Below are 26,964 nucleotides of genomic sequence, written 5' to 3'. Positions count from 1 at the left end.
GGAATCATCGGGATGGCGGCCAGTGACAAGTGGGGTCCCCCAGGGCTCTGTCCTGGGGCCGATCCTGTTTAATCTTTTCATAAATGACATGGAAGAAGGGGTGAACAGTCTGCTGATCAAATTTGCAGACGACACTAAAACTGGAGCAGTGGCCACAACTGAGGAGCAGGTACTCCAGATCCAAAAGGATCTGGACAGACTATGGAAGTGGGCAGGAGACAACAGGATGGCGTTCAATGTGGATAAGTGCAAGGTCTTGCACTTGGGGCATAGGAAGAGGTGTCATAAGTACAGGTTAGGTGACAAGTGGCTGGAGAGCAGCACTTGTGAAAGGGACCTCGGGGTACTGGTTGACTGCAGGCTAAACATGAGTCAGCAGTGTGATGTGGTGGTCAAGAGGGCGAACGCCACCCTTGGTTGCATAGCCAGAAGTGTGGCTTCTAGATCAAGAGAGGTATTACTACCACTCTACACGACTCTGGTTCGCCTGCAACTGGAGTATTGTGCTCAGTTTTGGGCCCTCCTTACAGAAAGGATATAGCCAGGTTGGAGTCAGTGCAGTGTAGGGCCACAAGGTTGGTGGCCGGTTTGCAGGGGATGCCATATGAGGCGAGACAGAGGGAACTGGTTCTCTTCAGCCTGGAGAAGAGGAGACTCAGAGGGGATCTGTTGGCGACATACAGGTATGTGAGGGGATGTCACACGGAGGTGGGTAGAGACCTGTTCTCCCCTGCAGAGGAAGGCAGGACACGCTCCAATGGAGCAAAGCTCAGGGAACCCAGGTTCCATTTGGATGCCAGGAAGCACTTCCAGACAGTCAGGACCCCGAGGGTGTGGAATGGGCTTCCACGAGAGGTCGTTGAGGCCCCATCGGTGCGGGTGTTCAAGGATAGGCTGGATGTCCACATGGTGGGCTTGTCGTGAGTGGAGCTGGCTGGTGCCGGAGCTCAGACCAGATGGCCCGGGAGGCCCCTTCTGACTCGCTCTGTTTCTATGTTTCTATGTAAATGATCTGAATCACCACAGAGAAGCCTGACCTCATGCTTGGTAGGGCCTTGGCATCCAAAATCTGTTGCAACCGTAGAGCTGGAAAGTGTTGGGCACAGAGTCTGTTCTCCCACAGTATTCTGCTCCTCTGGTTATCTCTAGAATTGTCTGCAGTTAACTCTTGTCAGTCTCTGTCCCTTCTTCAGCCTGGCAAAATGCGCATTCGAAAGTTCACCACCAGCATCCAGCTTCTCCTGGTCTTGGCATTGCTCCTGCTCGGTTTGCTCTTGTTCCAGAGGAGCCTAGAGCCCCCGCAAGGTGCTCGGCCTCAACCCAAGACCCATGTGCTCATCCTCTCCAGCTGGCGCTCTGGGTCCACCTTTGTGGGGCAGCTTTTCAGCCAGAACCCAGAGGTTTTCTACCTGATGGAGCCGGCCAAGCATGTGTGGAAGCGCATGCCCTGGGGCAATCCTGAACTTCTCCAGGGGTCCTTGAGGGACTTGCTGCGTTCCATTTTTCTCTGTGACATGAGGCCCCTTTGCGCCTACATTGAAAATCCTAGCAAGGTGAATCACCTCTTCATGTGGCCAATGAGCCGGGCCCTGTGTTCCCCTCCAGCTTGCAAAGCCTTCAGCCGCTCAGATATTGTAAGCTTTGAGCAGTGCGAAGCCCAGTGCGGCCACACTCCCTTCCAGAAAATTTCAGAAGCCTGTGCCACCTACAGCCATGTGGTAGTGAAGACTGTACGCATCTTCCAGCTGGAAGCCTTGTATCCGCTCCTCACAGATCCCTCCCTGCATCTTCATGTAATCCACTTGGTCAGGGACCCTCGAGCTGTTTATGCTTCCCGGAAGAGGGTTTCTCTTCTCCCTGATGATCTGCTCATCAGCAACGCTGCCAACGTCACCCCTGACACTCAAGGGGTCATGCGAAAGATCTGCCACAGCCAGACTGAGATGTACCTCACTGCCTTGCAACACCCGCCTCCGGCCTTGAGGGGGCGATATCTCCTGACCCGTTATGAAGACCTGGTGAAAAACCCCCTGGGACAACTGGCGGAGTGGTACCGATTCACTGGCCTGACTTTCTCCTCTAGACTCACAGCCTGGGTCTACAACATAACACACTGGCCCACCGGCAGTGGCAACACAGGGCCCTTGGGAATACAGAAAAATGCCGACATGGTCTCCCAGGCTTGGAGGAAGCACCTCAGCTTCCAGGAGGTACAAGAACTCCAAGCCATCTGCAAGCAAGCTATGGAGGCCTTCAGTTATAAACCTGTGAGAACAGAGGAGGATCAGAGAGATTTGAGCCTGAACCTTGTCCTTCCTCAAAGAAAAATGAGGGGCCAAAAAAAAGGGCCACAAACATAATATAAGGGAGAAAGAAGAGGTGGAAGAGGCCTCCGGGTTTATGGGGCCCTCCAGAAGCAGGTTGGGGCCAAAGTTACCAGTGCACAGAACTAGAGCCAGGCATCATCCCATCTCTTTCTCTCCCTCTCTCTCTTTCACAGGATTTTCTCTCACTCCCCGGCTAGTGAGCTACTCGGGGAGGAACCTATCGCTCTTGCCAGGTGTCTGAACTGATTCCTTGCAGAGGGCTCTTGAGAGGAGGCCAAGAGCTACACATTCCCCATCCCAATACAGAGGCTGGGTTCTGTAAGAAAGGGAGGATCGTGGTTGCCAGTGCTCCGCTTTTGTAAGGACAGTCTCTATAAGACCGCTTGCCCAAAATGTTGAAAAGGAATGTAAAGACAGCCGCAGTGGCCTCTGTATCGGGATGGCACCACTGGGTATTTTGGACTACAGCCCCCAGCATTCCTAACCAGTGCCCGTGCTGGCTGGGGAAGCTGAGAATTGAAGTCCCGGACATCTGGAGGTCATCAGGTTGCAGAAGGCCAATCTAGAAGGCTGGAACAGGGAGGGTCTAAGTCAGTTCCTCACTTGACCAACAGACAGAAAATGGATGACGGGCACAATGCCTACACAGGCCATGCACAGCATGTGGAGGAATAGGACAAAAGTAATGGGAAAAATAAATACATTTGCACTCCTGTATCCACATACCTGGGAGTGAGCATCAGTTAAGTCAGTGGGACTTACTTCTGAGCCGACACGCGCAGCAGACTGTACCGCGGATCCTTCAGGTGGTAAACCCGTGCAGCTCAGCGCTTCAGGCATAAGCAATGCCTCCGTGATCTCCTTTTGCCATTGAAAACACACTGGGTTCTGCTCACCTGTGCCCATTTGTCCAGCTGCGGGTCGCAAGGACGTTCAAAAGAGTTGCCCCTAGCAACCACATGCTGTGAGCCATCCCGAGATGCCAAGGCACGTGGCGATGGCATACGAAAGTTTTAAATAAATAAAAACCAGGCCCTTTCCACTGGGACAGCAAGATGCTACCCAGTCCTGAGGCTGAAGGAGCATCATTCAGGGGGATGATTTGGTGGTCAAAGCAGAGCAAGCACCAAACTCCTCAAAGAAAACGTGCCGTGTGGCTGGGCCTTGGGCAAAAGATGCCCATAGCAGGGGCTGCTACCTGAGAGGGTTGGCCTCTTCATCGGTTCTGTCCTCACTGCCTGTTCACTTGCCTTCTCCCCCTGGACCCCGTTTATAGCACCACCCGGAGGGAGCGTGAAAGACAGGCAGAGAAGCTGCTCTTATCACCTTGCTCTGGTGACTCCTGGTGATGGGAAAACTTAGATAAGTCCTGGCAGAAAAACGTTGCTTATATGTGCCTTTGTGTTATAAAATCAAACCTGCACCTCTTTCTCACAAAGCAGCAGCTTTCCAAGCCAGGTTACTGTTGCCATTGCCTTAAGATGGCTTCCTTAGCTAGACTGAGAAGCATACCTGTGTTCTTATCAGCTGTAGAAAAACTGAAATAAGGGCATTCATTTGTTTCTGAATGGGCCCACCTAAACAGAGGCAAGCTCCTGCTGAGTCTGTTTGTCAAACCAGACTTCCTGAAGGATTCCTCCATCAGACACTGACCTATCAATACAGCAATCAGCAATGTTTTCCATCCTATTATTAACAGTGTTTCTGATCAGTTAGAACATTATGTCTTGCCTAAGGACATCAGGATGCTATTGCACTAAGATTATCTGTATGTGAGTAAGTGACTACCAGGTTATAAAAGTGTCTGTACATGGGCTGAGATTGTGCAGTTGAGTTTACCTCTGCCTGGTAATGCATTATTGTGACTGACTGCAAGTACCGGAGCACCGGACAATAAAGCAGCAGAGGTTGATCTTCCCACAAACCCGAGTTTTTATTTCCAACTTGCAAATTGAAAACCGAGATTGTCACTGGCATGGTCTCAAAGGGGGCAGGTGGAGGGGGAAGACAGCATGGAGGAGGGCAGGAAGATTGGCAGCAGCCCCCCTGCGGGGGAGCCGGCCTCAGCAGGTACCCAGCAGTGCCGCCCAGTGTTGCTGCCCCCTTTCAGACTCCTTCAGGTTGGTGCTTGGGGAAGATCTCCAGGATGAAGCCTTGGAGTCTGGCAATGGGTTGAGAGTGCTGGACTGGGCCGAGGAGAGCCAAGTTCTGGGCCCTGCTTGGCCCTGAAGCTGAGGGGGTGACTTTGGGCCACTCACTGATTCTCAGCCTTACTTACTTCACAGGGTTTTGTAAGGATCAAAAGGAGAGGAGGAATATGAAAGCTTCCTCGGGTTCTTGAGAAGAAAAAGGCCAAAAAACCTTAAAAATAAATGCACAGTAAAGGACAGGCTAAATGCATGAGGCAGGGTTTATGTACAAAAGTTGAGCAGGGGTTTTAAAGTACATCCTTGAAAGAACATCGCAGGAAGTTTGCTGTCTTGATGATAATAAGTGAGTCTATCATTGCATATTTGGTCTTGCCAAAAATGATACTAGATTGGAATCTAGTTCTTAAGAAAACAAACCTAACTTTGCTTAATGACTACAGACAACACTTCAAGAAACAGCCAGCTTGCTATTGTTTGCCTCTTTCCCCTTTTGTTTCCACTCTCTATAGTGATGGCAATTTTCTCCAGTAATTTTTAAAAAATTAACAGGCTTTGTGGCAGTTCATAAGTATGGATTATTTATAACTGAGACATTCATGACTGCCTGGACCCAGTTCAAGGTGCTTGTTATGACGTATAAAGTCCTAAACAGCTTAGGACCCAGTTACCTGAAGGACTGCCTCCTCCAATATGAACCTGCCCATCCCTCAAGATCAGCCCAGGAGCTCCTTCTGCAAGTGCCATCTCTCAAAGAGGTGAGGGGGTGGCAAATAGATGAAGGGCCTTCTCGGTGGCTGCTCCCTCCCTTTGGAATAGTCTCCCTAGGGATGCCTGCCTGGCACTGTCTCTATTATTGTTTCAGCACCAAACAAAAATGGTCCTTTTTAATACCTTTTTACACAATTGTTCCTGCCCTTCCTTTCACTGCTTGCTGTTATTATTGTAAGGTTTTAAATTTATGAACCATGTTATTGTTTATTTATTGTTATATATGTTTATACTTTTTATTGTAATCCACCTTGAGACCTTGTTAGTAGGTGACATATAAATGGAATGATAGATAGATAGATAGATAGATAGATAGATAGATAGATAGGAGACTGCCTGAATTCTTTTGGATTGGAGGGAAATCACACTTTTAACCGTCTGTTGCACTAAAAGAGTCAACTTAACTTTGCTTGCAAGCTATGTTTGACCATTGCAGTAGAGCATTAATGGGGTCACATACACTTTTTAGTGGCAAACCAGGTTTTTTGTTTCTGCTGCAGAGCGTGATGATGGGACTGGATGTCTAGGGAGCAAAACTGGTTTCCAGACTTCCTGTAGTTGCCCACCTGTTTTTATCTAAAATTCCCTGAAACTGGAGCTGCAGACTCCAGCAGTTGCTGTCTGCTTGTTTGCCTCCACTTTTGCTCTTCTTGTACATCTGTAAATAAAGCAAATATTTCTAAGACACTTTGTACTCTCCTGTGCTTCCTCATGGCGTCCCAGCACCACTCCTTCAATGTCTGAGGTAATGCGTTTGTGTGTGCACAACATTATTTAATCACATCATTATCTGCTGCAGTTCATTTATCATTTGGTTCCTAAAGGGAGCCTTGAGTCATGAGCAGGTTCTGTCTTCACTGAATTCTCTTTACTTTTGCATATTTTTAACTTAAAGTTTGTTATAGACTGCTTGTAGGAGGAAAGAGCCCTCTCAAAGCCCTCCGCCTTCTCTAATTGCAAAGTTCCTGAATTAGATGACCTCCAGGATCCCCTCCAAATCCACAGTTCTCTGATTGCTTGTTTTGAAGCACCTGTTTCATCCTGAATTGTTTTGGAAACAGCTTGTCATCAAATGAGCTGCTGAGCCAGCCCCATGAAGCTTTCCCTGGCAGGCTTCCTAATTCCTTTCCAGAGATTGTTTCAAGGGGGTGTGGGCAAACAAGGGAAGTACCTGTGGCCAAGAGGGAGGAACATGTCCAGGGACCTGCATTTTTCACAGCTGATTGCTGCTAAATTGTTCGACTGGGCTGGTTGTTCTAGCAGCAGGCCAGGCGGTTCCAATTTAACCAAGGGTCAGACGTGAGAGTGAGCGGCTGGCTCAAAGACACCCAGTGAGCTTCACAACTGAATGGGGCGTAGAACCCAGATCTCATGAGTCCCACTCCAACACTCTGGCCATTATACCAAACTGGCTATGCTTAACCTTTCCTAGCCTCCTTCCCCTCCCTTCTGAAGTGCTGTGACTAGAAAGCCCATCTGGCCAAATATGCAGGATGGGAGGTGAGGGTCACTAGCCTGCTCTGCTCCGCCTCCTGGCCTGCCTTGGATAACTGAGAGCCTTCGAGGTGAGGGGCTTCCGCCCACTGAGGGCAGAATCAGTGGAACTGCACCCTACAGAGACCGCTAAGAAGGGAGCCAAGATGCTGTGCAATGGGGTGGGCGGTATGTTGATCTCCAGATATTTTAGACTGCAGCACTAAGAAGGCTCTGCCTGCCTGGCCAAGAAAGCTCAGGAATACTGGGGGATGAGGTCCCAAACTTCTTGCCATCTACTCACTGCCCACTCCTGCAGAAGAGGGAATTCCCACTTTTACAAAGAGCGTCAAGATACATTTACATTGGAGCTTTTTGAATTATTTGCCATTGTAATTGTTTTTAATGGTGCTTTTGGTATTTTACTTTAAAATTATACTGTATTTATTGTCCACCACCCATAGTGGGGGTGTGGGGATTGCTGAAAGGTGGTATACAAATACCAAACAATATTCATTCATTGGTTAAGCAATTGCAGCATTTCCCACCTCTGCGTGACAAGGTGTACTGGCCGAAATTCTTCTTTCCCTCAGGTACTAAAGTAGGTATGTTAGATAAAATGCAGCCCAGCAATCATTAGTACAAAGCAAGCTAGTGCCGTGAGCAAAAGCAATGTGCAAAATGACCAGGCAGGTTGAGCTAGACCATATAAAGAAGACTTGACCATATGTTGACCATATAAAGAAGACCTGACCATATGTTGACCGTATAAAGAAGACCTGACCGACTGACCGCTGTGGAGAGGTTCACAACTGCTTTAGGAGGGTGGTAGCCAGCGCTGATAGCCAAGATACAAAAGTTTATTGAACTGTGCCGCAGAGCTGTGAAGACCACTTTGTTTTCAAGGCAGTGGTTTGCCACCATTCAGCTGAAGCCTGCTAATAAAAACTAGTTTTGAGCCTATGTTGTGTCTTTGCTTCCCTCTTGAAACAACTAAATTGGCATAAGTCCTCTCAGGAGAAGAATCATGGGGTGTAATTTACCCAGCAGGTATAAGCCTCTTGCCCTTGATGGATGGCTGCTTCCACCATTCCTCACCACTGGCCGTGCGGGGGGCGGATGGGGGGCTCATGAGTACAATGCAGTCCAAACAGTCCCCACCACTGTTAACTAAAGCTACAGGAGAGCTCTCTTTCTCTCTCCCACAATCACCCAACTGCTGCTCAGAAAAAGCATAGGAGTTCCCTGGCTGGATCCAGTCCAGGTTCATCTAAAATCCAGCCAGGTCCTCCGTGGCTCTGGACACCCATAAAGAGGGCATGATGAAAGTGATGCTTTGTCCCTCACATCCACAGGTATACTGCCTCTGCACTTGGAAGTTCCATTTAGCTATATTGATTAATCACAGGATAGGCCTATCCTTTGCAAATTTACCTGCTCATTTTTAAAAAGCCAACTGTTAATCAGATTGCAAACCCATCTCTGCCCCATCCACCTCACCTTTGTTGTCTTTTCTTGAAGCCAAAAAGCCCTGGAACTCAAGAGCTACTCTAATTCCATCATCAGAAGGAAGTTTGTCAAATAGTTTTTCAAAACATGCCAGAAATGCAAAATACACACAGTTATTAAATATAAAGAACAATAGTTAGTGTTATGATGCTGGCATCATAGGCCATCACAACCTCCTGAACCACCCTGTAAGTTAAACACTTGAAACATAATAAGCTGTCCTGTTTGCTGAATGCTTTGCCTCAGATGCTTTGCGTTTGCATTGGCAGCACTTGCAGCTGGGTGTAGCTCCATCTTGTACATGTGAGTGGAGGGAATTGTTTGACTTTTCTGTTATGCCCTCTACGCATCATAAACACAATCAAGGGTGGGAAAACTTTTGGGGCCAGAAGGTTGGAGGCCATCCAGGAAACCCCACCCCCAGGGGGAGCATACCAGCAGGAACCCAAAGTGGTTGTAAGTACTCCACGCTCTCACACAAACACCACTCAGCATGGGACAAAGTGCACAGTACATTACAACGCAGTTTTCAGCTAAGCTTAATGGAGATGTCCTCCCCCCACCACCTTATTTCTGCATGGAGAGGCATGGGGGGGGAGCTTAATTCACCTCTTCCGGTGCACACTGTTCGTAATCTGAATTAGGGCTCTGTGTACTTGTGCTTGAGTTAAAACAACAAAACAAAAAATAGCTTAACTGCACACTATACAGTGGGCGTGATGTGCGGTGTGACCAACAGCCAGGCACACGCTGTTTTCTCTCATGCACAGTCACACTCCCCCACTTTGCAGCTCCCCCTCCAGGTGCCTGGGGGTGACCCGAGACACTTCGCTACCTGAGGGAAAGTAGCAAATGGCACTTTCCCCTCCAGTCAAGGTGCTAGGCTGGCCAAGTCGACAATTGAGCAGAAAATCCAACAAATGCCTTTCTTCAGGTGAAAAATGCAAACTATTATAGTCACAGAACAGTAGAGTTGGAAGGGGTCAGAGGGTCATCAGGTCCAACCTCCTGTTCAGTGCAGGACTCTCAAGTTTAAGCCATCCCTCTCAGTTGGCTGTTCAACTGCATCTTATTATTATTGGTATTAGTATTAATATAAAATGAGTAAATGACACTTCATTGCTGTTTTATGTCACCCAACCTCCACCTCACTCTGCCTAAGGGCCAATCCCACTCATCTGAGTACAAGCTGTAGAAGCGTTTCATTTTTAAAGATGGCAAATGGCACCAGGACTTTTGTCTACTCTCACTGGAATTTTGCTGGATTACAGGAACAATCTACTTAATTTTGCATCTAGTCCTCAGAGCAGACAGGTGTCCTGAGGAAGCTCCAAGTAGGGCGGGAAGATAGCAACTTCACCCCGTCCCCCTTCTGCCAGTGGGGGCTGGGAGCACCAATGTGAGCAGGGCACCTTACCTGCTCTAGATTTTACTCTGAACTTTCAAGAAGCGATTTGTGCTCCTGAACCCCACCCCGGATGGGTTCAGTACCACAGAGAGCTCCTTCCAGGCTCATACTAAATGTTGGAAGATATAAGCAGCCCCACTGGCACTGGAGACAGCAGCCTCCCCTAGCATCTGGCACGAGGGGCCAAACCAGACAGGGGGATGTGTGATAAATGCCCATGCGTGGCTTCCACTGTAAAGCAGGAGAATGGGTGGGAAGACTTACTTTTATCAGCAAATGAAGCATGCAGTGAACGGAAGCAAAACCCTCCCCTCCTTTTTCATCCTTTGCTGCTTGAACACTCCTCGTGCCCCAGCTAGCCCACTTCTGCATTGGCAGATAACGAGACAAATGCTGTATTGAGGAATGGAATCTGTTTTTATGTAGCAGAGCAATAGAATTAATGATGCACTATAACCTTGCTTATTGTAATGGTGCAGGTAAACTATTCCCAGGACATCCAGGAAATCATTTCTCTTCCCTGAAGAGAGGTGTCTGTAACTCACCTGAACAAGACTGAAAAAAGGGGCTGTACAGAAAGACCCCACTCAGCAAGAGGTGTGTCAGTTCCAGCTGAGAGTCTGGGATTTCAAGAATTAATTTCTGGGCAATGGTTCCTGAAGCACCCCTTAAGCCAGATAACCACAAAGTGATGCCTCACATTCTCTATTAATTGCTTGAACAGTACTGGAGAATCACAAAAGTTTACAATAATAGTAGCAACATGTGCAGTTAAAAGCATAGCAATAGTGACTAGTGTATTTATTAGTCAAATGAACATTCTGCCTCTCTCAGCCCACAAAGCAGTCGGAGTTCAGCTCTCATAATTACCTGTCTGCCATACAGGGAAGGCAGAGCTCAGGTGAGAGCCTTCCTGCCTTTCCAGGATCTCTCTGCTCGGTCATGTCAAAGAATAACTCGGACAACTTTCTGTCCAACAAGAGCTCTCGTTCCTTATCTTGAACTTACAGCTGTGCAGCTGAACGGCTTCGGACTCTGTCATAGCTCCTGCTCATGACCTCAGCAAGGCCTCTCCCTAGCGCAGTTGGGCTTACAGCTTACAATAAGAAGCACTTATGCAAAGGCCATCTCTTCTGGAATAATGAGCTTTTTAATTCCAAGAATGAACTAAGCTTCTGTGGCAAGCTTCTTCCCATTCCAAAAACACGTTTTTGCACTTTAAGCATGCATGAAGCCTATATAGGTGATCCCTCTGTACTTAAAGTCAGACACAGATTATAAGAAGTTGAACTCCTGTAATTTACAATGAATTCTTATCAGCGATACACACTTGTGGCCGTTAGGAACGTTATAAAAAATAGTCGACACGCCTAAAGTTTACTTGTTCAACTGCTTTAATGCATATTTGGTATTTTTGTTTTTCTGTTTCACTGCAGGCTATATTCCGACAAAGTAAATGGTAAATGTTTGGTAAATGGTGAATGGCAGGAGGTATGGAATCACCAGGATTCTGGAGAGCAATAAACTTCTCAGTGTTTGGTGCCTTGGCACTGACAACTTTCATTCAAGTTTGAGTGGCCTTTCCAAATACCCCTGTTCCATTTCTCCTCCCCACCCCTTCCTGGAGTTATCATTTCCCTCCTTCCAACAGTTTCTCAGATACTGAGCTAATTGATTTCAACCCAGTCCCCACCACACCAAGTGTTTAGATAAAGAGCCACATTTGGAGATTGAGTTTGCTTTGGGGGTGCATAAAATAGTGCCTCTGGCTCACAGGCACTGGCAGTACCCAAAGCTTGGTCTGATGACATGGACGCCAGCTTCTTTTGCTGTCAAACCAAGGCATGGGGAAGCAGGGAGAACCACTCTAGGAGTGCACTCTGTGGTTCCCACTGGAAGGGAACTGTGGCAAGCTGAAGGGTTGCTGCCTGCTCTAAGAACTATGGGGTCCATTCCTGGGGTGTCCCTCCTTCTTTTCCAGCCCCCTCCCCCACCCCACATACAATCCAAATAGAGGCTGTTGATGCAAAACAAAAGTCTGCCAACCCAACAGACACCTGAAGTGGTCCCTGGGATGGCACAACATAATCTCCATAAAATAGCATTAAGATAGAATCCATCCATTACAGCATTACCATTAACTTGCTCCAAATAGTTTGGAGCTTAATTATATTTATATAATTTTATACATTTATTTGCATCTTTCCAGCACAAGTCATTTATACCACAGCATAAAAAGCAAAACTACAAGCATATCAAATGAATCACAAAAATATCTTTTAAAATTGGAAGTGGGGAAGTGTCTAAAGTTTGTTTAGACTCTAAACAAAATCAACAACACCACTCTGGAGTGAGCCAGAAGGGGAAAGTTTAAAAAGGAAGGTTTTTTTTAACCTTCATAAAAGATCTGCTTTGAGCATGAGCTGCTCAAATTGTTTATTGTAGCACAAGTGCTGCAACTGAATGTGGTTTGGGATGCCAATTGTTCGAGTCTTGTTTTTATTTATTTACACTCTCTGCAACCTTGCCCTAGAGGCAAAAAGGCTCCAAGAGCAGCTTACAAGGACAATCCCTGCCCTCAGGTTTACAATCTAAATTTAAGACATGACACACAAGGATTAAGAGAGGAAGGGAGGATACATAATTTATTTTTCTTTTAAAGCTCATTTGAAGAGATGGTGCTTATATTCACCAGAAACACCCTTAGTTCATTCACAGCTGAACAGCTGTAATTTCATACAGCTTGGTATTACATGATGGAACACCTCTCCAGACCTGAATCCATCCAGACACTATGATCAGCCTCTGACACCTCTGAGGGAGACCTGGAGCATGGCTACAAGGGGAGGGACTTCTCAATGGTGGCCCCGATTATGGAATGTTTTCCCTACTGAAGTCCCCCTGGTGCCGCCATCTCTTTTTGCTCTCTTTTCTATGGTATCAATGGCACTTCATTGCATATGGCAGAGTGAGAGTGACTTCTTTGTTGCTTTAGTTGAACTGAAAATTGTTTTAGCTACTCAACTTATTTAAAATTATGTTAATTTTAATAACTTATGTCATTGCTATTGAATTATATTTTGTGCTTTTTATTGATTTTTGTGAATCACTCAGAGAGCTTCAGTTGCTGGAAAATAGAAAAATGAAATAAATAAATAATTCACATTTTCTTGCAGCGGCTCCTCTAGGTATTAAGCAGATAAATGGCAGGGATGTTGTATACCAAGAATCCAATAGGTTTGTGAGGTTAATGGATCCACAGTTGGCTACAGAATTGGATTCAGAAAGTGTTTAGTTTGGAAAAAAGATGAATCGGGTTGATCAGAGGTGTTTAAAATAATGCATGGTGCAGAGAAAGCGGATTTTTCTTCCTTTCCCATAACAGTCAAACCCAGGATCATCCCTTGAAGCTGATTGGTGGGAGGCTTATGACAGATAAAAGGAAGTAGTTCTTTTCATAGTGCATATTTAAACTATGAAATTCACTGCCACAGGAAGTGGGGATTGCTGCCAGTTTGGATGGTTTTTAAACAGGGACTGGACAGATGAGGGAGAAGACTATCAGTGGCTGCTAGCCTTGCTGGCTATGTGCTACCTCCTATATTGGAGGCAGCATCCCTGCTAAGGAGCTTGGGCAGGTGGCGGTCTTGCACCCATCCTGCTTGAGGGAACCTGTGGGCAGCTGATTTGTCACCATTTGCATGGATCTGATCCGGCATGGCTTTTCTTCCCTGCACCTGCTCAAACTTGGGAAAAGTAACCCTGGGCCAAGTGCTCTTCAATGTCTTTAGTAATGATTCGAATGAGGAAGTGCAGGGAACACTTATCAGATTTGCAAATGACACAAATATGGGTCAGATAGCTAATACCTGAAAGGCAGAAACAAAATTTGAAGTGATCTTGATAGGTTGGAGCACTGGACTGAAAATAACAGAATGATATTTAACAGGGAGGAATGGCGAATTCTGCACTTGGGAACAAGAAACCAAATTCATCGTTTTAAGATGAAATACTTAGCTCAACAGTACTGCAAGCAAGAAGGATCTTCGAATTGTTGTAGCTCTCAAGCAAATATGAGTCAACAACTTGGTGTGGCTGCAAAAAAAAAGGCTAATGCTATGTTTGGGATGAGAAGACTGAGGAGAGATATGATAGCGCTGTGCCAGTACTTGAAGAGTTGTTACAAGGAGGAAGTATAGGATCTCTTCTCAATCAGCCCAGAGTACAGGCCCTAGAATAGCGGGCTCAAGTCACAGCAAGCCAAGTTCCAGCTGGACGTCAGGAAGAACTGAGCATGACAATGGAACCGATTCTGTAAGGAGGTGGTAGGTTCTCCCACACTGGAGGCCTTCAAGGAACAGCTGAACAGCCATTTGTCAGGAATGCTTTGAGTCCTATACTGAGAAGGGTTTGGACAAGATGGACCCCAAGAATGAGTTGGTTTCTTCCCCTTTTCCTTATCATCCCTTTAGACTGTTCTAGCTTTCTAACACAGGACGGGAGGAGTACTTTATTGTTGAATTAAGCTTGCAATTCTATGCACACTTCCCTGAGAGGAGCCTCATTTGCAACTAGAATTACTTTTGAATAATCAAGCATAAGATCTGTATGACTTAACTCTTCCACTTCCAGAAAACATTGATAATGTGGGGGTCTGAAGCAAAAGCAGTTTAGAAAACTTTTCTCCTTACTTGCTAATGTGAGATAAATTTACATCACAAATTTATACATCTTTCATGAGAAGAAGGTCCCACTGAGGATTACACCAGGGAAACTGAATACAGGAAGGATTGTATTGTAAAGGCGCAATCCTATTCATGTTTCCACAGGGGGAAAAAGCCTATAACTCCCAGCACGCTGGGAATGCTAGGAATAGTAGGACTTCCCGTCGAAACATTCATAGGATTCTGTCCTAATTCTCTTTCCACTTTTTACAAATTCCACAAATTGTAAAGGGAGTTAACGAGAAGCCTGGCGACTGCGTTCTCTTAAGGCGAGGGAAATAAGCACCGATTCTTAGCGAAGGAGAATAACAGATACTCTCCGTTAAGTGGCTTGCGCCTAACATGCTTAATGAAGATCCCAACTGCAGAGGGCCGTTCCAAGCCCTTACAGGGCATAAGAAAGAGGATTCAAATGATCAAAAATTAGAGAGCGGGGGGCGGGGCTTTCCGGCGTGGGCGTGGCTGCTGGGAACCGCGGAGTCGTGATTGGAGCAGGAGAGGAGGGAGGAGCAACTGTGTTCCTGATCTTCTCCCGCTCTTACGCCGCTACGTAGGCGCTCATAGAGAGGCGAATAGCACCCTCGATCCTGACACCCCGCCCTTCCCAGGGAGGAGAAGGCAACGCTTCTGTCGCGTCAGGCGTGAAAAGGGGGCGTGGCCATTCCGTGACCGAACGTTAATTTCCCCCCTCCCTCTCCAGGTGCGCTTCCTCTTTGACAGTGGGAGGAAATGGTCACCGACGAGAAGGGTGGCTTCCATGGAAACTCTGGAAGCCGCGCTTGACTTTTGACCTATGCCAAGACAGGGGGCGTGGTCTTAATGGGAAGCGAAGGGGGCGGGACAGCTGGTTGCTATGGGTTCGCTTCCGGCGCTGACAGGCGGAAGTGGCTGGAATTCTGGTGCTGTTTGGCGCTGGGAGTCGTTGCCCTCGGTCAGTTCAGTGCGCGCGAGGGGGAAGCGCGCGAGCGGACGGGGAGAAGGCGAGCGGGGGAGGGGCGGTCCTTCCCCTCCGCTTGCAGGCGGGCGGGGAGCGGGGCCGCCGCCAGCGGGGAGCGCCCGAGGAAGGCGGAAAACCTGGGGAGGCGGCGAGGGTCGGGAGGAATGCCTGTGGTCCGCTCCATAGAATTTATTATTGCGTTTCCTAAATCGCATGGTTAGCAAGAGAGAAGCGAGAGTAAGGAAGGGGGCCCCTACAGTCGCTTCAGCAAGGAAGCGGAGGAGGAGTAAGGAAAGGCCTTCTGAAGAGATCCGCTCCGTACACCCATGAGTGTTTGTATGTAAACAGCACGCCATAAGTAATATAAAGGTAAACACAGGAGGCGGCCTCATACTGGATCGGACGACCAGTGTTTTTTTGCCTTTAAATGGGAGCAGGTTTCCAGAATCTTAAGCAGAGGATTTCTCCAGCCTTGTATATATGTTCTGTATGTCTACCCGTGTGTATGGAAAGGCGGGGGGGGGTCAATGCCAAACAGCCCATCTTCTTGCCACTTGTTGAGTGGTTAGTGTGCAAGACTGGCAACGTGAAAGGCCTGGATTCTCACTGGGTGAACCTGTATAGGCCAGTCGCTTACTCACAGCCTAACTTACCTCACAGAGTTGTTGCTGTGAGATGAAATGGAAAGGAGGAAAACCTTTGATTTCTTGCAAGATGAAGAAAGGGGGGGGGGTAATAATAAAATATTTGGGTTTCTATATTTGTGGAGCATATGAGCATTTTATTTTTTTCCTTAAAGATGGGATTGAGCTGGGTTGGGATTTGGTAGTTGCCCTCCTTTAGAGCTCAGTTTGTACTTTTCCTTGACCAATTCTTTCATGCAAAAGTCCAGTTATACTCCAGATAATAACAGATAGTCAATGCCATGTGGAAATGTGGTTTCTAATCCAGATTTGTATACCATGCAGAGGCACGATGACTGAAGCTGGAACGACTTGAAGTGCAATGTAGTGTCCCCTTCCAGAAGATCTTCTCAAGATGGTTTAGATCCAGCAGAGAACTTAGATTTTCTTAAGATTGTACTTGGAAAAAAACTGCACTGAAAAATGTAAAACTGGGTTTACGGACATCATCTGAGAAGAGCCGAAGGATACTGATAACAATGGAGCATTGTGACCCATGGGTGTTCTTGAAGAGTAGTGAAGGCTGGACATCTTTGTGAGATGGAAGATTCTGCAAGAACCTTACAGACTTGAGAATTATTCTGGGATGAGAAAATCAAGCTGCCCTTGCTTTTAGCGGCATAAAGAAATTGGTTTAGACAGCTGAAGAAACAAGACCTGATTTATCTACCTGCACTGATTCTTCAAAGTAGAGTCTTTGAAGGGGGAGGGGGGTGCCAAGAGACCCCCCTCCCCCAGGAGAGATCTTTAGGTTGGTCTTCCTACATCTCTGGAGCGTTGACACCTCCAGGTGAGATTCATTACCTTGTGAAGGGATTGGACTCTTAATTTTCTGATTGTTACTCATGGAAACCATATTCTTAGCTAATAAGTAAGTTTTTATGTTATGGACTATCTGTACAGTGTAGTATGCAAGAGAAAAGGAATGAATTCTAGCCCTAATACTAGAGTCTCTTGAAGGCTGGGCAGGATCTGTGAGCAGGTTTTAGGATTCTCCCTTTGACTCATAGTTGTTCTTGTCTCTGGGTTTCTCATTTCTTTCCTAATAAACAGAATAATTTAGTAGATTTAGGCAAATACTTTGGCCACCTTATGAGAAGGAAGGACTCCCTGGAGAAGAGTCTAATGCTGGGAACAATAGATGGCAAAAGAAGAAGGGAACGGCAGAGGATGAGGTGGCTGGATGGAGTCACTGAAGCAGTTGGTGTGAGCTTGGGTGGACTCCGGGGGACGGTGGAGGACAGGAAGGCCTGGAAGAGCATTGTCCATGGGGTCGCGATGGGTCGGACACGACTTCGCAACTAACAACAACATTTGACTCACGTGATTAATTCTTGGCATGTAATTGCAGTTAACTTGTTTCACACATCCCTGCTCAAAATATTTGAACCTTCTTGCAAAAGAAAGTGAGCATCTTTTGAATGCTGCCTGTATGAGAATTGTGTCCTTCCCTGTACCAACTGAGTGCAGTAATCCAGAGATTTGCATAGACATTGGTTATATACTGCTGAACTTTGCAAAAGGTGCAGGTCTGCAAAATCTGCACCTTCAGGAGCAGGTTTGGATTTCATGCAAAGCGGCCTGCATTCCTGAAAGTAGGGGACCTGAGTTGTAAAGTATTCTGGGCATACTGGAGGCACTTTGGTATTTGCAATGATTAGGTCAAGTGGCTTTATTTAGGGTGGTTATGAGGTTTCTGGCCTATTTGGGGTGAATTTTTCTATGTTGATTTATATCCTCCCTTTCTATGTTAGTTGCAATACTACAATGGTGGTACTAGAACTAGTATCTACAGTGTGATTCTGAAGTATTTTACTTTTCCAGTAACCCTTATAAAGCCCTTGCAAAGTCAGTCAGATATTGCAATTCTGTCTGTGCTTATGAAGAAGTAAGAACTAATGAGCCTGTCTGCCCTGGAGTGTTGAACCTCTTTCAGCCGAAAGGCCTAGTTCAATGTTGTAGAAACTCTTGCGAGAGAAGGCACATTCCAGGAGTGGGTGGGGAGAAAGTCCAAGAAAGGGGCAAAATAGTGTATAATAGTAGACCTTAGCTTTAAGCCCTTACTGCTGGTAACTGCACTTGAGGAAAGGCATTTCAGCCTTCTAGAATGGAGAAGGAAAAATGCAAATGCTGGGAAGCCACCCAAGTTGTTGGTGGTCAAGAGAAAGGGGATGACCAAGGAAAGGGTCATGGCCATTTGGGGGTCCCCAAGAGAGCTTGATTTGGTCCCTGGTCTGAGGTTATGCACCCCTTTCTTCTGATGTGTAGGATTGCAGCCTTGGATACAGTTGATAAAGAGATGGGAGTTCAGTTGCATAGTTCCTATGAAAGGTTTTTGCAACTAGCACTTATTCTACTGTGTAGGATTTGTATACCATTTGCTTCCTTTTCACTATGAATGAACCTTGCTGTTAATATACTTGAGTTCATACTCAAGATTTTCAGTCAGTTTTGTGCTGGGGGAAGGATAATGCTTAGTATTGCTACTAACCTGTATTAGTCAGGCTTCTTTCTTTAACCTTATCTGACAAAGGCACTTGTGCTATTGTGGGTGTTATACTAAGGCACCATCACAACACATAGTAGAACAAGAGCCCTTGCTAATTATTTCCTTTGCACAGTAGATCATAAGTCTAAGTAAAGCAGGGGGGTATTGTTGTAAAGTGCTGTTAGATACCTGCTCATGTTATCTGTTGCAATATCTATTTAAACTCTCTGGTGCAAGTGTTGATTCTGAAGAACCTGCCCCTTTCCTCCAGGGAAGCCTCTGATACAGCCTCTGATCTCCTTTTCCTCCAGTACTCACCTTGATCCTTGCTAAAGTGTTCCAGATTTGTGAAATCCCTACTCAGGTTAATGAGAAATATGCTTCCTAAACAAATGTGGATGTTTTCATATTTTATTCCAACTACAGCAAGCCCAAAAATGTTCAGTAAGTTACCCAGAGTGGAATTGGAGCTTTTGCAGTGTAGTGGGTGCTTAGTTTTAGTCGTTATGTTAAATTGCTTAGTTTTGAACTGGAAAAGGGGAGGTGCTAGAATCGTCTACTGAATAATGAACTGAATGGTCAGGAGTAGAAGAGAATGTACATGATTCCATTTCAGTAATCCAGTGGAGCAGAGAAGACATAAAGGAAAATTGTTCAAATTGCTTACTTCTCCATATCTGCCCAACAGGCAGTCACTAATGCTTCGATCATCATTGGCCTGAATGGGTTGAAGCCAAGTCCTGTCTGAGTTTAAAATGTATATCAGTAAGCAAGGCAGCATGATAACTGCTAGGCATGTAGTTGGATGCTAGCTAACAAGAGCAGAGGCTTGTGTTATTTCTGTGGAGGTTGGTTATGATTGTAGTACAGGTGAAATATTTTGGTTGCACCTGCTACTAAATACCTTCACTGGGTGTTCACTGGGAATACTGAATTCCACCCATCACTGATTAGTTGAAGTAATGTGTTTGCTTTTCTTTAGCTTACTGTTGGGTCAGGCAAGAGTGCTTAATAATGTTTGTCTCTCTATCAGATCATTTCACATGAAAAATTAATTTAAGTGAGGGGAAAGACTGAAGTGAACACAGGAGTTTTGACATTTCCAAGTATTCTCTATGTCATGCATGAGGGGTAGTCTGGAATTACTGTCTTGATAGCAGGTTATCTTGAACTTAGTTACTGTGTCACCGGAAATGAAACTTGATACAGTAACAGCCAAGGTACTTGAACAACTGGACTGCATTTCTTGTTCATTCATCTTGACGCAATTTCATATGTTCATTACTGTTTGGGGTCCTTAAAATTATCCGAATGAGAACCTAACCACCAATGAAGAAACAGTATTACCTTAAAGCAGTCTTTTCCAACCCTGCAGCCCCCTGATAGATCAGACTACAACTCCTATCAATTCTAGCCCCCAGGATGGTAGTGAGTGGGGATGATGGGAGTAGTCCAACCTATCTGGGGGCTGCCAGGTTGGAAAATGCTGTTTTAAAGGTTCAGTAGCATGGCTAGTCAATTCAACAGGAGGGCACATGGCTATCTGCCTTGCCATGAAGCTGGAGTGAACTAGCCTTCCTGGCTAGGCTGCAAGGCAAACTGGGGGTGAATCTGGGAGAAGCTTACCTTTCTTCTATAATCTCTGTTATAGAGCACACAGATTATGAGAAACTACTCATACAGTTGGAAAAAGGCAACTTTAGTAAGTGAAGTTGTCCTTTTCACTCCATCTTTGAGCTGCCCAATCGCTCTTCCTAAGCATTGTAAGTCTATTTCATACTAGAGTGTTGCTTAAATTACACTTCTGGTTGTGGCAAAATGGGCAGCTGATTTATTAAAAGCCATGTAATAATTATTGCTGCAGTTAGTTGTACTTTATGGTAGTTGAGTTTATTCCTGGGCTGAGATTGGGCCTGGGGTTCTGAGAAGATTTTGGCAGCAGTAGGAAGAGAAGGAGGTAGTTATGCTCGATGGAAGCTGGAAGAGGAGTTGGGCTGGAAGCTGAGGGAAAACAAGCTGAGGTATCTCAGTGTGGGCTAATTTGATTATTTCACTTGGTTCAAAAGAACTTGACCTGTTACTTTGTAAGATAGCAGAAATATTGTTACAATTTCAGGGTAGCTCAGTTGACATAAATAGCCACAGGAACTGGAACTGGCAGTTCATACAGTAGTAACATTAGCACCATCACATCCTTGAGGGTACAGTGTAATAAAAACAGTGGCAGTGGGCTGATAATTCCAGCATTAGACCTCTCACTTTCCCAGGGTGAGGCATCATAGAGGTGAGTGTGCATTCTTTATAATTAGGAATGCTGAAGAAACCAGCAATGGATTCAGATGCGTCTGGAGTCTGGTAAAACAGACCCGTAGAATCTCCAGTTGACTTTACCTGCACCATGGAGACTTCTAGATCTGCCATCCACTTTTGGGAGGAACTGGCACTGATTAATACAGGTTAGCATACTGTATAAGTCCTGTAATGCAAATAGAGATTAATGTAAGTAGAACAAAATTCTGGTGGGAAACCCCCCCCCCCTCAATTCTGGTGAATGAGCAAATGATAGAATGAAAGATGCCTGACAATCCATGGAAGACAAGCTGAACAGATTTAACAATGCGTGCATTTCTGTCTGAAATATACTCCAAAGATTCCTTGTAGTCCTAGGAAGAAGTTGCGATAAAGCCTTCCTTGTACAGTCTAGGAAAACAGAGATAGAAGCTTGTGAACCATTAATGAGACCATCATGGTTGCCTTGCTGGAATAACCTATGGTCCATCACAACCAGCATTGTGTTTCCAACAAAGGTCAGCCAGATATCTCTTTGAAGCCACAAGCAGGGTATTAAAGGAACAGTGTTCATGATTTGCCACTGATCAGCTGGTATTTGGAGCTGTATTACCTCTATTTCTTTTACTTATATCCCTCTTTTTTCTTTTTTAAAGAACTCAGAGCAACTTCCATTATTATTCTCTTTATCTTATCCCTACGACAACAACCCTGTGAGGTAGGTTGGATTGAGAATGTGTGACTGGCCAGAAGTTAGCTTTTTATGGTTAATAGCCATTGGTATAACTTTTCCTCCATATTTTTTTAAAGCTAAGCTGGTGGCTATCAAGCACTCAGGCCATGTTTCCACAACATGCTAAGGCATCCTGCAAATAAGCTAGGCAGTGTTATTATACCCAAGGACAATTCAGTACAGTATGGGCTCTTCTCCCTTTCTTTTTCTCCTCAGTTCTCCAGTAAGTATCGAGTGTCCTTTGCCAGAGAACCTGTCTTGTCTCCCCTCTCTAATCTCTACCCATTTTCATTTACCACTGTCTTTTAAAAATTTGGAACTTTAAGTTGAAGTCTGTCTGTCTGTCTATTTTGGCTCCTGAATGTTGCACTGCTGTGTTTATAATTTTTGTCAGTCTTTCACAAGTGTGCTCTTATTGTTTTCCAATAAATGATCTTCTCTGGTCACGTTCCTTATATATTTCAGCTGCTTAAGAAGTGGAGTAGGTAACATACATGGGAATTGATAGGATGAGATTGTGTATAAAGTAATTTTCTCACAGTTGCCAGAGGCTAATTGTCAAATTTACAATTGAAAAGTGCCAAAAAATCCAGGGGAAAAGGCAAAGGTAGGTGCACTGAAAGGTCTGAGGACAATATCTCCCAGCTGGCAATGTAGTTCTTTCAATTTTAAGTGTTGAATTGTCATTTTTCATTACTCTTTACCTTTTCATAGAATCTCCAGCTTTTTCCACAAAGGGGACATGGTAACTCCCACTGCCTTTTGCATCTCCTGATTGTTGAGTTGATAGCTTTAAACACTGATAGAAGAGATCAGGCTGCCATTCTGTCTTTGGATGCTGAAAAAGCCTTTAACAAAATTCATTGGAAAACTCTTCACTCCACTGAATAATTTTGGCATTCATGCAGAATTTTTGAAATAGGTCTGCCTTTATGTTCAATTCCAAGGGTTTGAATTATGACCAATAGTCTTTTCTTGGCTTCCTTTTTACTTGGATTAGAGTATCTAATTTGATAGCTGATTTATGTTTGGAAATGTTGGCATGTGCTACTAGACAGAACAGCAGTGTTTCTGTTTTTGGGCATGATTGTTCAAAATTAAAAATGATTGTTTATGCTGCTGATCTTTTCCTCTTCATCTGTTCCAGCTCTTATGCAGTTGATCAATACTGGCTGTTCAATTAACTGATCAGAGTCTGAACTGAAGCTGATTAGAGAATCTATGTGTCATAAGGTATTAGCTAATGATGCTTATTCCCAAAGACATATTCAAATAAGCAGTCTAAATAACTTGATTAATGGAATCTAATAGGGTAGAAATAGATAATGAGTATAATACCTCAGATTGTTTGTTATATGCAGCATCTACATTTGGCAAATATTTTCAAACTCAATGCTCCGTTTTCTAAATTGTTGAGGTGTTTCTTCTGCTATAAGTATTCTTGAAAAGCATGCCACTTCCAATGTGCCCTTCCAAGGATATATTGCCATGTATAGATAGCTGTTCCCTGACAGTGATTGCTTTGATCTGCACATCTGGTAACCTTAGCTGGTTATGTTGAGACTTACGTTTGACATGTGGACTGATGGTCAAAAAAGTTTAAAGTTGATCATACACTTTAAAAGACATATTAAATATATCAACACTATGTTAACTGCAAGGAGTAATGGTTCCTAGAAGCCAGTAGACTTCAGTCCTGCACATATCTCTTACAGAGTAACTTGCCAGAGCAGCATGGAATAATGGCTGTGTTATATGCTGATCAAAGAAATCTAGCTTCAAAGTTTTGTTCATTCAAAAATGTACTGCATACATTTAGGCTTAGGCCAGCCATCAGCTCCCAACCTTTAGGAGTTATCTCATAGGGTTGTTGGGAGCATTTGGGTGGAGAGAACTGTATGTTCCTCAGAACTCCTAGATGAAGAGTGGAATAAAAATGAATATGAAGGTCCCTGCTCATCAGAAATGCAGTTGATGGTGATAGTTCTGACTCCTGACTGTTTGTGATTTATGCTATCTTTTTTTGAGAGGGCAGAAAGCATGGGGTGAGCAAACTTCCCTTTCTCCCCACTTCACCATTCACATGGGAATGTGTGGTCCTTTCCCTCCCCCTCCCCTTCCTTCCTTCCTTCCTTCCTTCCTTCCTTCCTTCCTTCCTTCCGGTTGAGGGCATGCTAAAAAGGTATTTCCTATGTCAAAGTAATCCTTCCTCACCTGCCTGGATATTGTGCAGTCTGATGTTGTTTCTCTCTGCCTATGATGACAATAGCCTTGTAAATGTTATCAAATATGGGGTGGAAGTTTTTCTGGGAAAATTGCCAGTACTGTTCCCCTCAAGGAAAATTTTCCATTTTATAAACTCCTTAATAAAAAGTGAATGTATGCCATTTGAAAATACAGGATTAGGCAAGGTTAGCAGTTTCAAAGTCTATATTTGATGCTGAAAAGGTGATTATCCTTAGCAGGTTTGTAAGAGAATATACCTAGGTCACTGAAATATATGTATACGTCAGAGTGAAATGGAGCTAGTAAGTAGGGACAGTGAAACTGAAGGTGCTTCAGCAACTTTAGCAGAAGAGGTGAACTCTGTTAAAACACTTCAGTGATTATCCAAATCACATATACATTTCTTTGAACTGCTAGAATTAGTGTCAAAGGTTTCAGTACCTTTGCTTTTTTCCTTAAATGTAAACAATAAGGCTGGACAATAGTCATACACAGGTACCTTCCACAGAGCTACAAGGAACTTCCTTCAGAATAAAAATGCATAGGCTTGCATCATGAATAGGGTTATAATTTTGTGACATCACAATATTGTTGAGACAAACTAGTCATCAGTCTTGTCACTTGTGATAGTAAAATATCTAGTTATTTTCACCTAGCAAACTTTGTACTATGGGATAGATTAATATAGGAATTGGCAATATTTCAGTATGGTGGGCCTGTATTCAAAATATATCTAAGTTTGGTATGGCCTTCCCGTAACAGAAATAAAATTTTAAATGGTGGTTCTATTGTATTATGGTCCTGTTTGAGGAACCTTTATAAACTGATCAGTTATAACTTTGGTTATTGGGTGGTATAGAAATAAGTAAAATATAAGGGAAGTGGATGTTATTGTATTTAGGTTTACAACTATTCCACTTTTAAAAAATGTGTACTAAAACATTAAAAGCACATGAGCAGCACAATCATATGATCATTAGATTGTCTAGATCAGTGGTTTTCAACCTTTCCACAGGTGGGGGCCAGCAAAACAGGAAAACTACCTCAGGGACCACTGAAGCAGAAAAAAGGCACCATACTGTATTCTGTGTATTAGTTTCCAAATACAATACCATAAAAATGAAAATTCTCCAAAACAACCAGAAACTGAGCCAAAAACAAAAACAAAAAAAAGTCAACAAATGGGCAAAATACCAAAACCAGCACACTATGGCTCCCAGTCAGCTCCCACTGAGCCGTCTCTCTCCTCCTTGGCTTTCCTGGCAGCAGCGGTGCACCCTCTGTGAACGTGATGCCAACTGAGAAAGAGGTGGTGGAACACAGCCAGTCCTCGCACTGGCCTGTGGCTAGTGAAATGCGCCTCGCCCCCCAGGACCAGCAGGAAATCTCCCATGAACTGACGCCAGTCTACAGACCTGTGGTTGGAAACTGCTGGTCTAGATGACCGCATGGTAATTCAGAGTCTAGCTCTGTCCTTGGACTCTGAACTTGGAAAGCTCTCCTCTGCCCTTGCAGCCAGCATGGAAAGCACATGCTGACTGTGGCTCTGGGACTGCAAGAGCATCCTCACGATTGGGCTTTTGGGAGTGGGGAGGGAAGGGGACAAGTTCTGCCAGTGCATGCAGTATCCTGGTAGAGCCTCAGCCAGGGTCCTTGCTCTGCAAGGTGCCACACTTATTCAAAATTAGCTGAGTGTTTTGTGTGGTGGTAAGAGCATGAAGGTGGCCTTTGCCTCTGTACTCTCTCCACTGTGCATAAGATTTCTCTTTCCCAAACCATCTAGAGCTAAAGCTCTCTGGTAGTTCACATCAAGTTTGGAGGATTACAGGCAGTTTCATTGGATTGCATTCTAAGTGTTTTGAATTTAATTTAATTTATCCTTTAATTTTCTTGCTGAAACATTTTAGGTCAAATACTTGTGGTGTATTGGGACAAAAAAGGGCTACTTTCAAAATTCTGTTTGCTAAATACAAGAAAACATGCTACATTAGATTACTCTAGGGCAAAGGTGGGCAACTTGTTTTGGCCTACAATTCCTGCCATCCCTAACTATTAGCTATGTTGCTTGGGGCTGATGGAATTTGTGGCCCTTCAGATATTTCAGCCTACAAGTTTTCTACCCCTGCTATAAGTCACCCGAAAATTTACTGATGCATTCTGAAATTATTCCAGTGAAAATGAGCCAATGAAAAGAACACAATTTGCACTGGGAAATCTAATTCAAGATTTTATGGAAAAACTGTATTACTGGACTGGGATGAGATGGCTGCTCAACCGAGGAAGAGAAATTTGGCCTCTGTGCTGCACTTGCTGCACATCTGGGAGATTCATTCATTTGCGGTCTCCAAATATACCATGCAAAGTGGCACAAGCTCTGTCTGTCTCTTCGAGAAGCAGAAGTGTATAGGAGTACAACTTCATGCTTTTGCAATTGCAGCGTAAAATTTTCACTAAGTATGTATACTATACTACAAATGCAGCTACTGCTTCAATATAATGCCTCAGTGCATGCTTATAATATTGTACAATAATAATGCAAGCTGATTAACTGGGTCTTTCTGACTTTGCATTTGATAATGGCAATTGGCCAAGCAAATAAAATTCTGTGTAGTTAGTAGCCCAGTATTTGTCTCTGACCGCTTGTGTGTTTGTTTTCTGTCTTGTTCCTGAGTCCTTTGTCCTTGTCTCTGTTCGGAAATGTCAGTAAGAGAAGTTGGGGCATACAGTTTAGTTGGAAGAGGGCAGATGCTCTGGAGAAAGAATTGTAAGGCAGGTTGTAGGAGATCATAAAGGAAGGGGAATGTGTGTAGTGTTGACTGCTGCAGTGTTAAGCATTATGGAGACCTTCCTTCTTGCCACTCTTATCGGAGAGCACCATAATGCCATAAAAATCAATGCCACACTTGCTGCAAACATTTTCTGTACATGGAATATTTAGATACCATTAAAAAAAGCTGGCAGTTAACAATTGATCTGTCAGTTGTTTGGGACTCAAGCAGGCTAGACTCAGATAGGTGAGACAGAATCTTGATGGTATAAGCTTTTGTTCCAAATGTATTTCAGGATTTCATGGCTTTAGTGAAAAACTTGTCTTCTAATAATCACATGGAAAATGTAGTATGTCATTGTGTGATCACAAAGCCCTGTTGTATTGTTGGGTGGCTTAGAACACTCCATAGGTGCTGCTGTGGAGAAATGTTGGTAGGTGATCTCAAGCAGAATCTGAAATACTTTGCTTTGATGTTTTTT

At 44.6% G+C, this 26,964-nt stretch overlaps 2 protein-coding genes and 1 long non-coding RNA gene across 9 annotated transcripts in view; 2 read left to right on the top strand and 1 right to left on the bottom strand.

The window, feature by feature from the left end:
• The first annotated feature begins 1,202 nt into the window (after positions 1 to 1,202).
• On the top strand, positions 1,203 to 2,360 carry LOC123034417 (carbohydrate sulfotransferase 5-like). The gene has a single exon (XM_044451740.1). The coding sequence runs from the start codon at positions 1,203 to 1,205 to the stop codon at positions 2,358 to 2,360; it is 1,158 nt and encodes a 385-aa protein (XP_044307675.1).
• Positions 2,361 to 4,719: 2,359 nt separating this feature from the next.
• Positions 4,720 to 10,562, bottom strand: LOC123034592. The gene is made up of 2 exons (XR_006416798.1): positions 10,506 to 10,562; positions 4,720 to 5,903 (listed from the first exon to the last, which is right to left on the bottom strand). It is a non-coding gene; the product is annotated as an uncharacterized LOC123034592 (long non-coding RNA).
• Positions 10,563 to 14,985: 4,423 nt separating this feature from the next.
• MGAT1 (alpha-1,3-mannosyl-glycoprotein 2-beta-N-acetylglucosaminyltransferase) overlaps positions 14,986 to 26,964 on the top strand; it is a 42,689-nt gene continuing 30,710 nt past the window's right edge. The window contains exons 1-3 of one of the 7 annotated variants that reach the window (XM_044451771.1): positions 15,428 to 15,665; positions 16,265 to 16,769; positions 22,637 to 22,722. The gene's annotated coding sequence lies outside the window, so the exon portion shown is untranslated. Of the gene's footprint in view, positions 15,060 to 15,206; positions 15,291 to 15,416; positions 15,666 to 16,264; positions 16,770 to 20,949; positions 21,475 to 22,636; positions 22,723 to 26,964 lie in introns of those variants that run through there. The other 6 variants (XM_044451773.1, XM_044451770.1, XR_006416751.1 and 3 more) reach the window with 6 other exon arrangements.

This window comes from Varanus komodoensis, unplaced genomic scaffold, assembly GCF_004798865.1.
Source record: "Varanus komodoensis strain SLA01 unplaced genomic scaffold, ASM479886v1 scaffold6_4, whole genome shotgun sequence".
NCBI lineage: Eukaryota > Metazoa > Chordata > Lepidosauria > Squamata > Varanidae > Varanus > Varanus komodoensis.
Note: the sequence above shows the minus strand (reverse complement) of the source record. Positions and strands in the feature narration are given on the sequence as shown.

Excerpts from the sequence above, each read along its gene's own strand:
- LOC123034417 (XM_044451740.1), top strand. The coding sequence starts at position 1,203 with ATGCGCATTCGAAAGTTCACCACCAGCATCCAGCTTCTCCTGGTCTTG.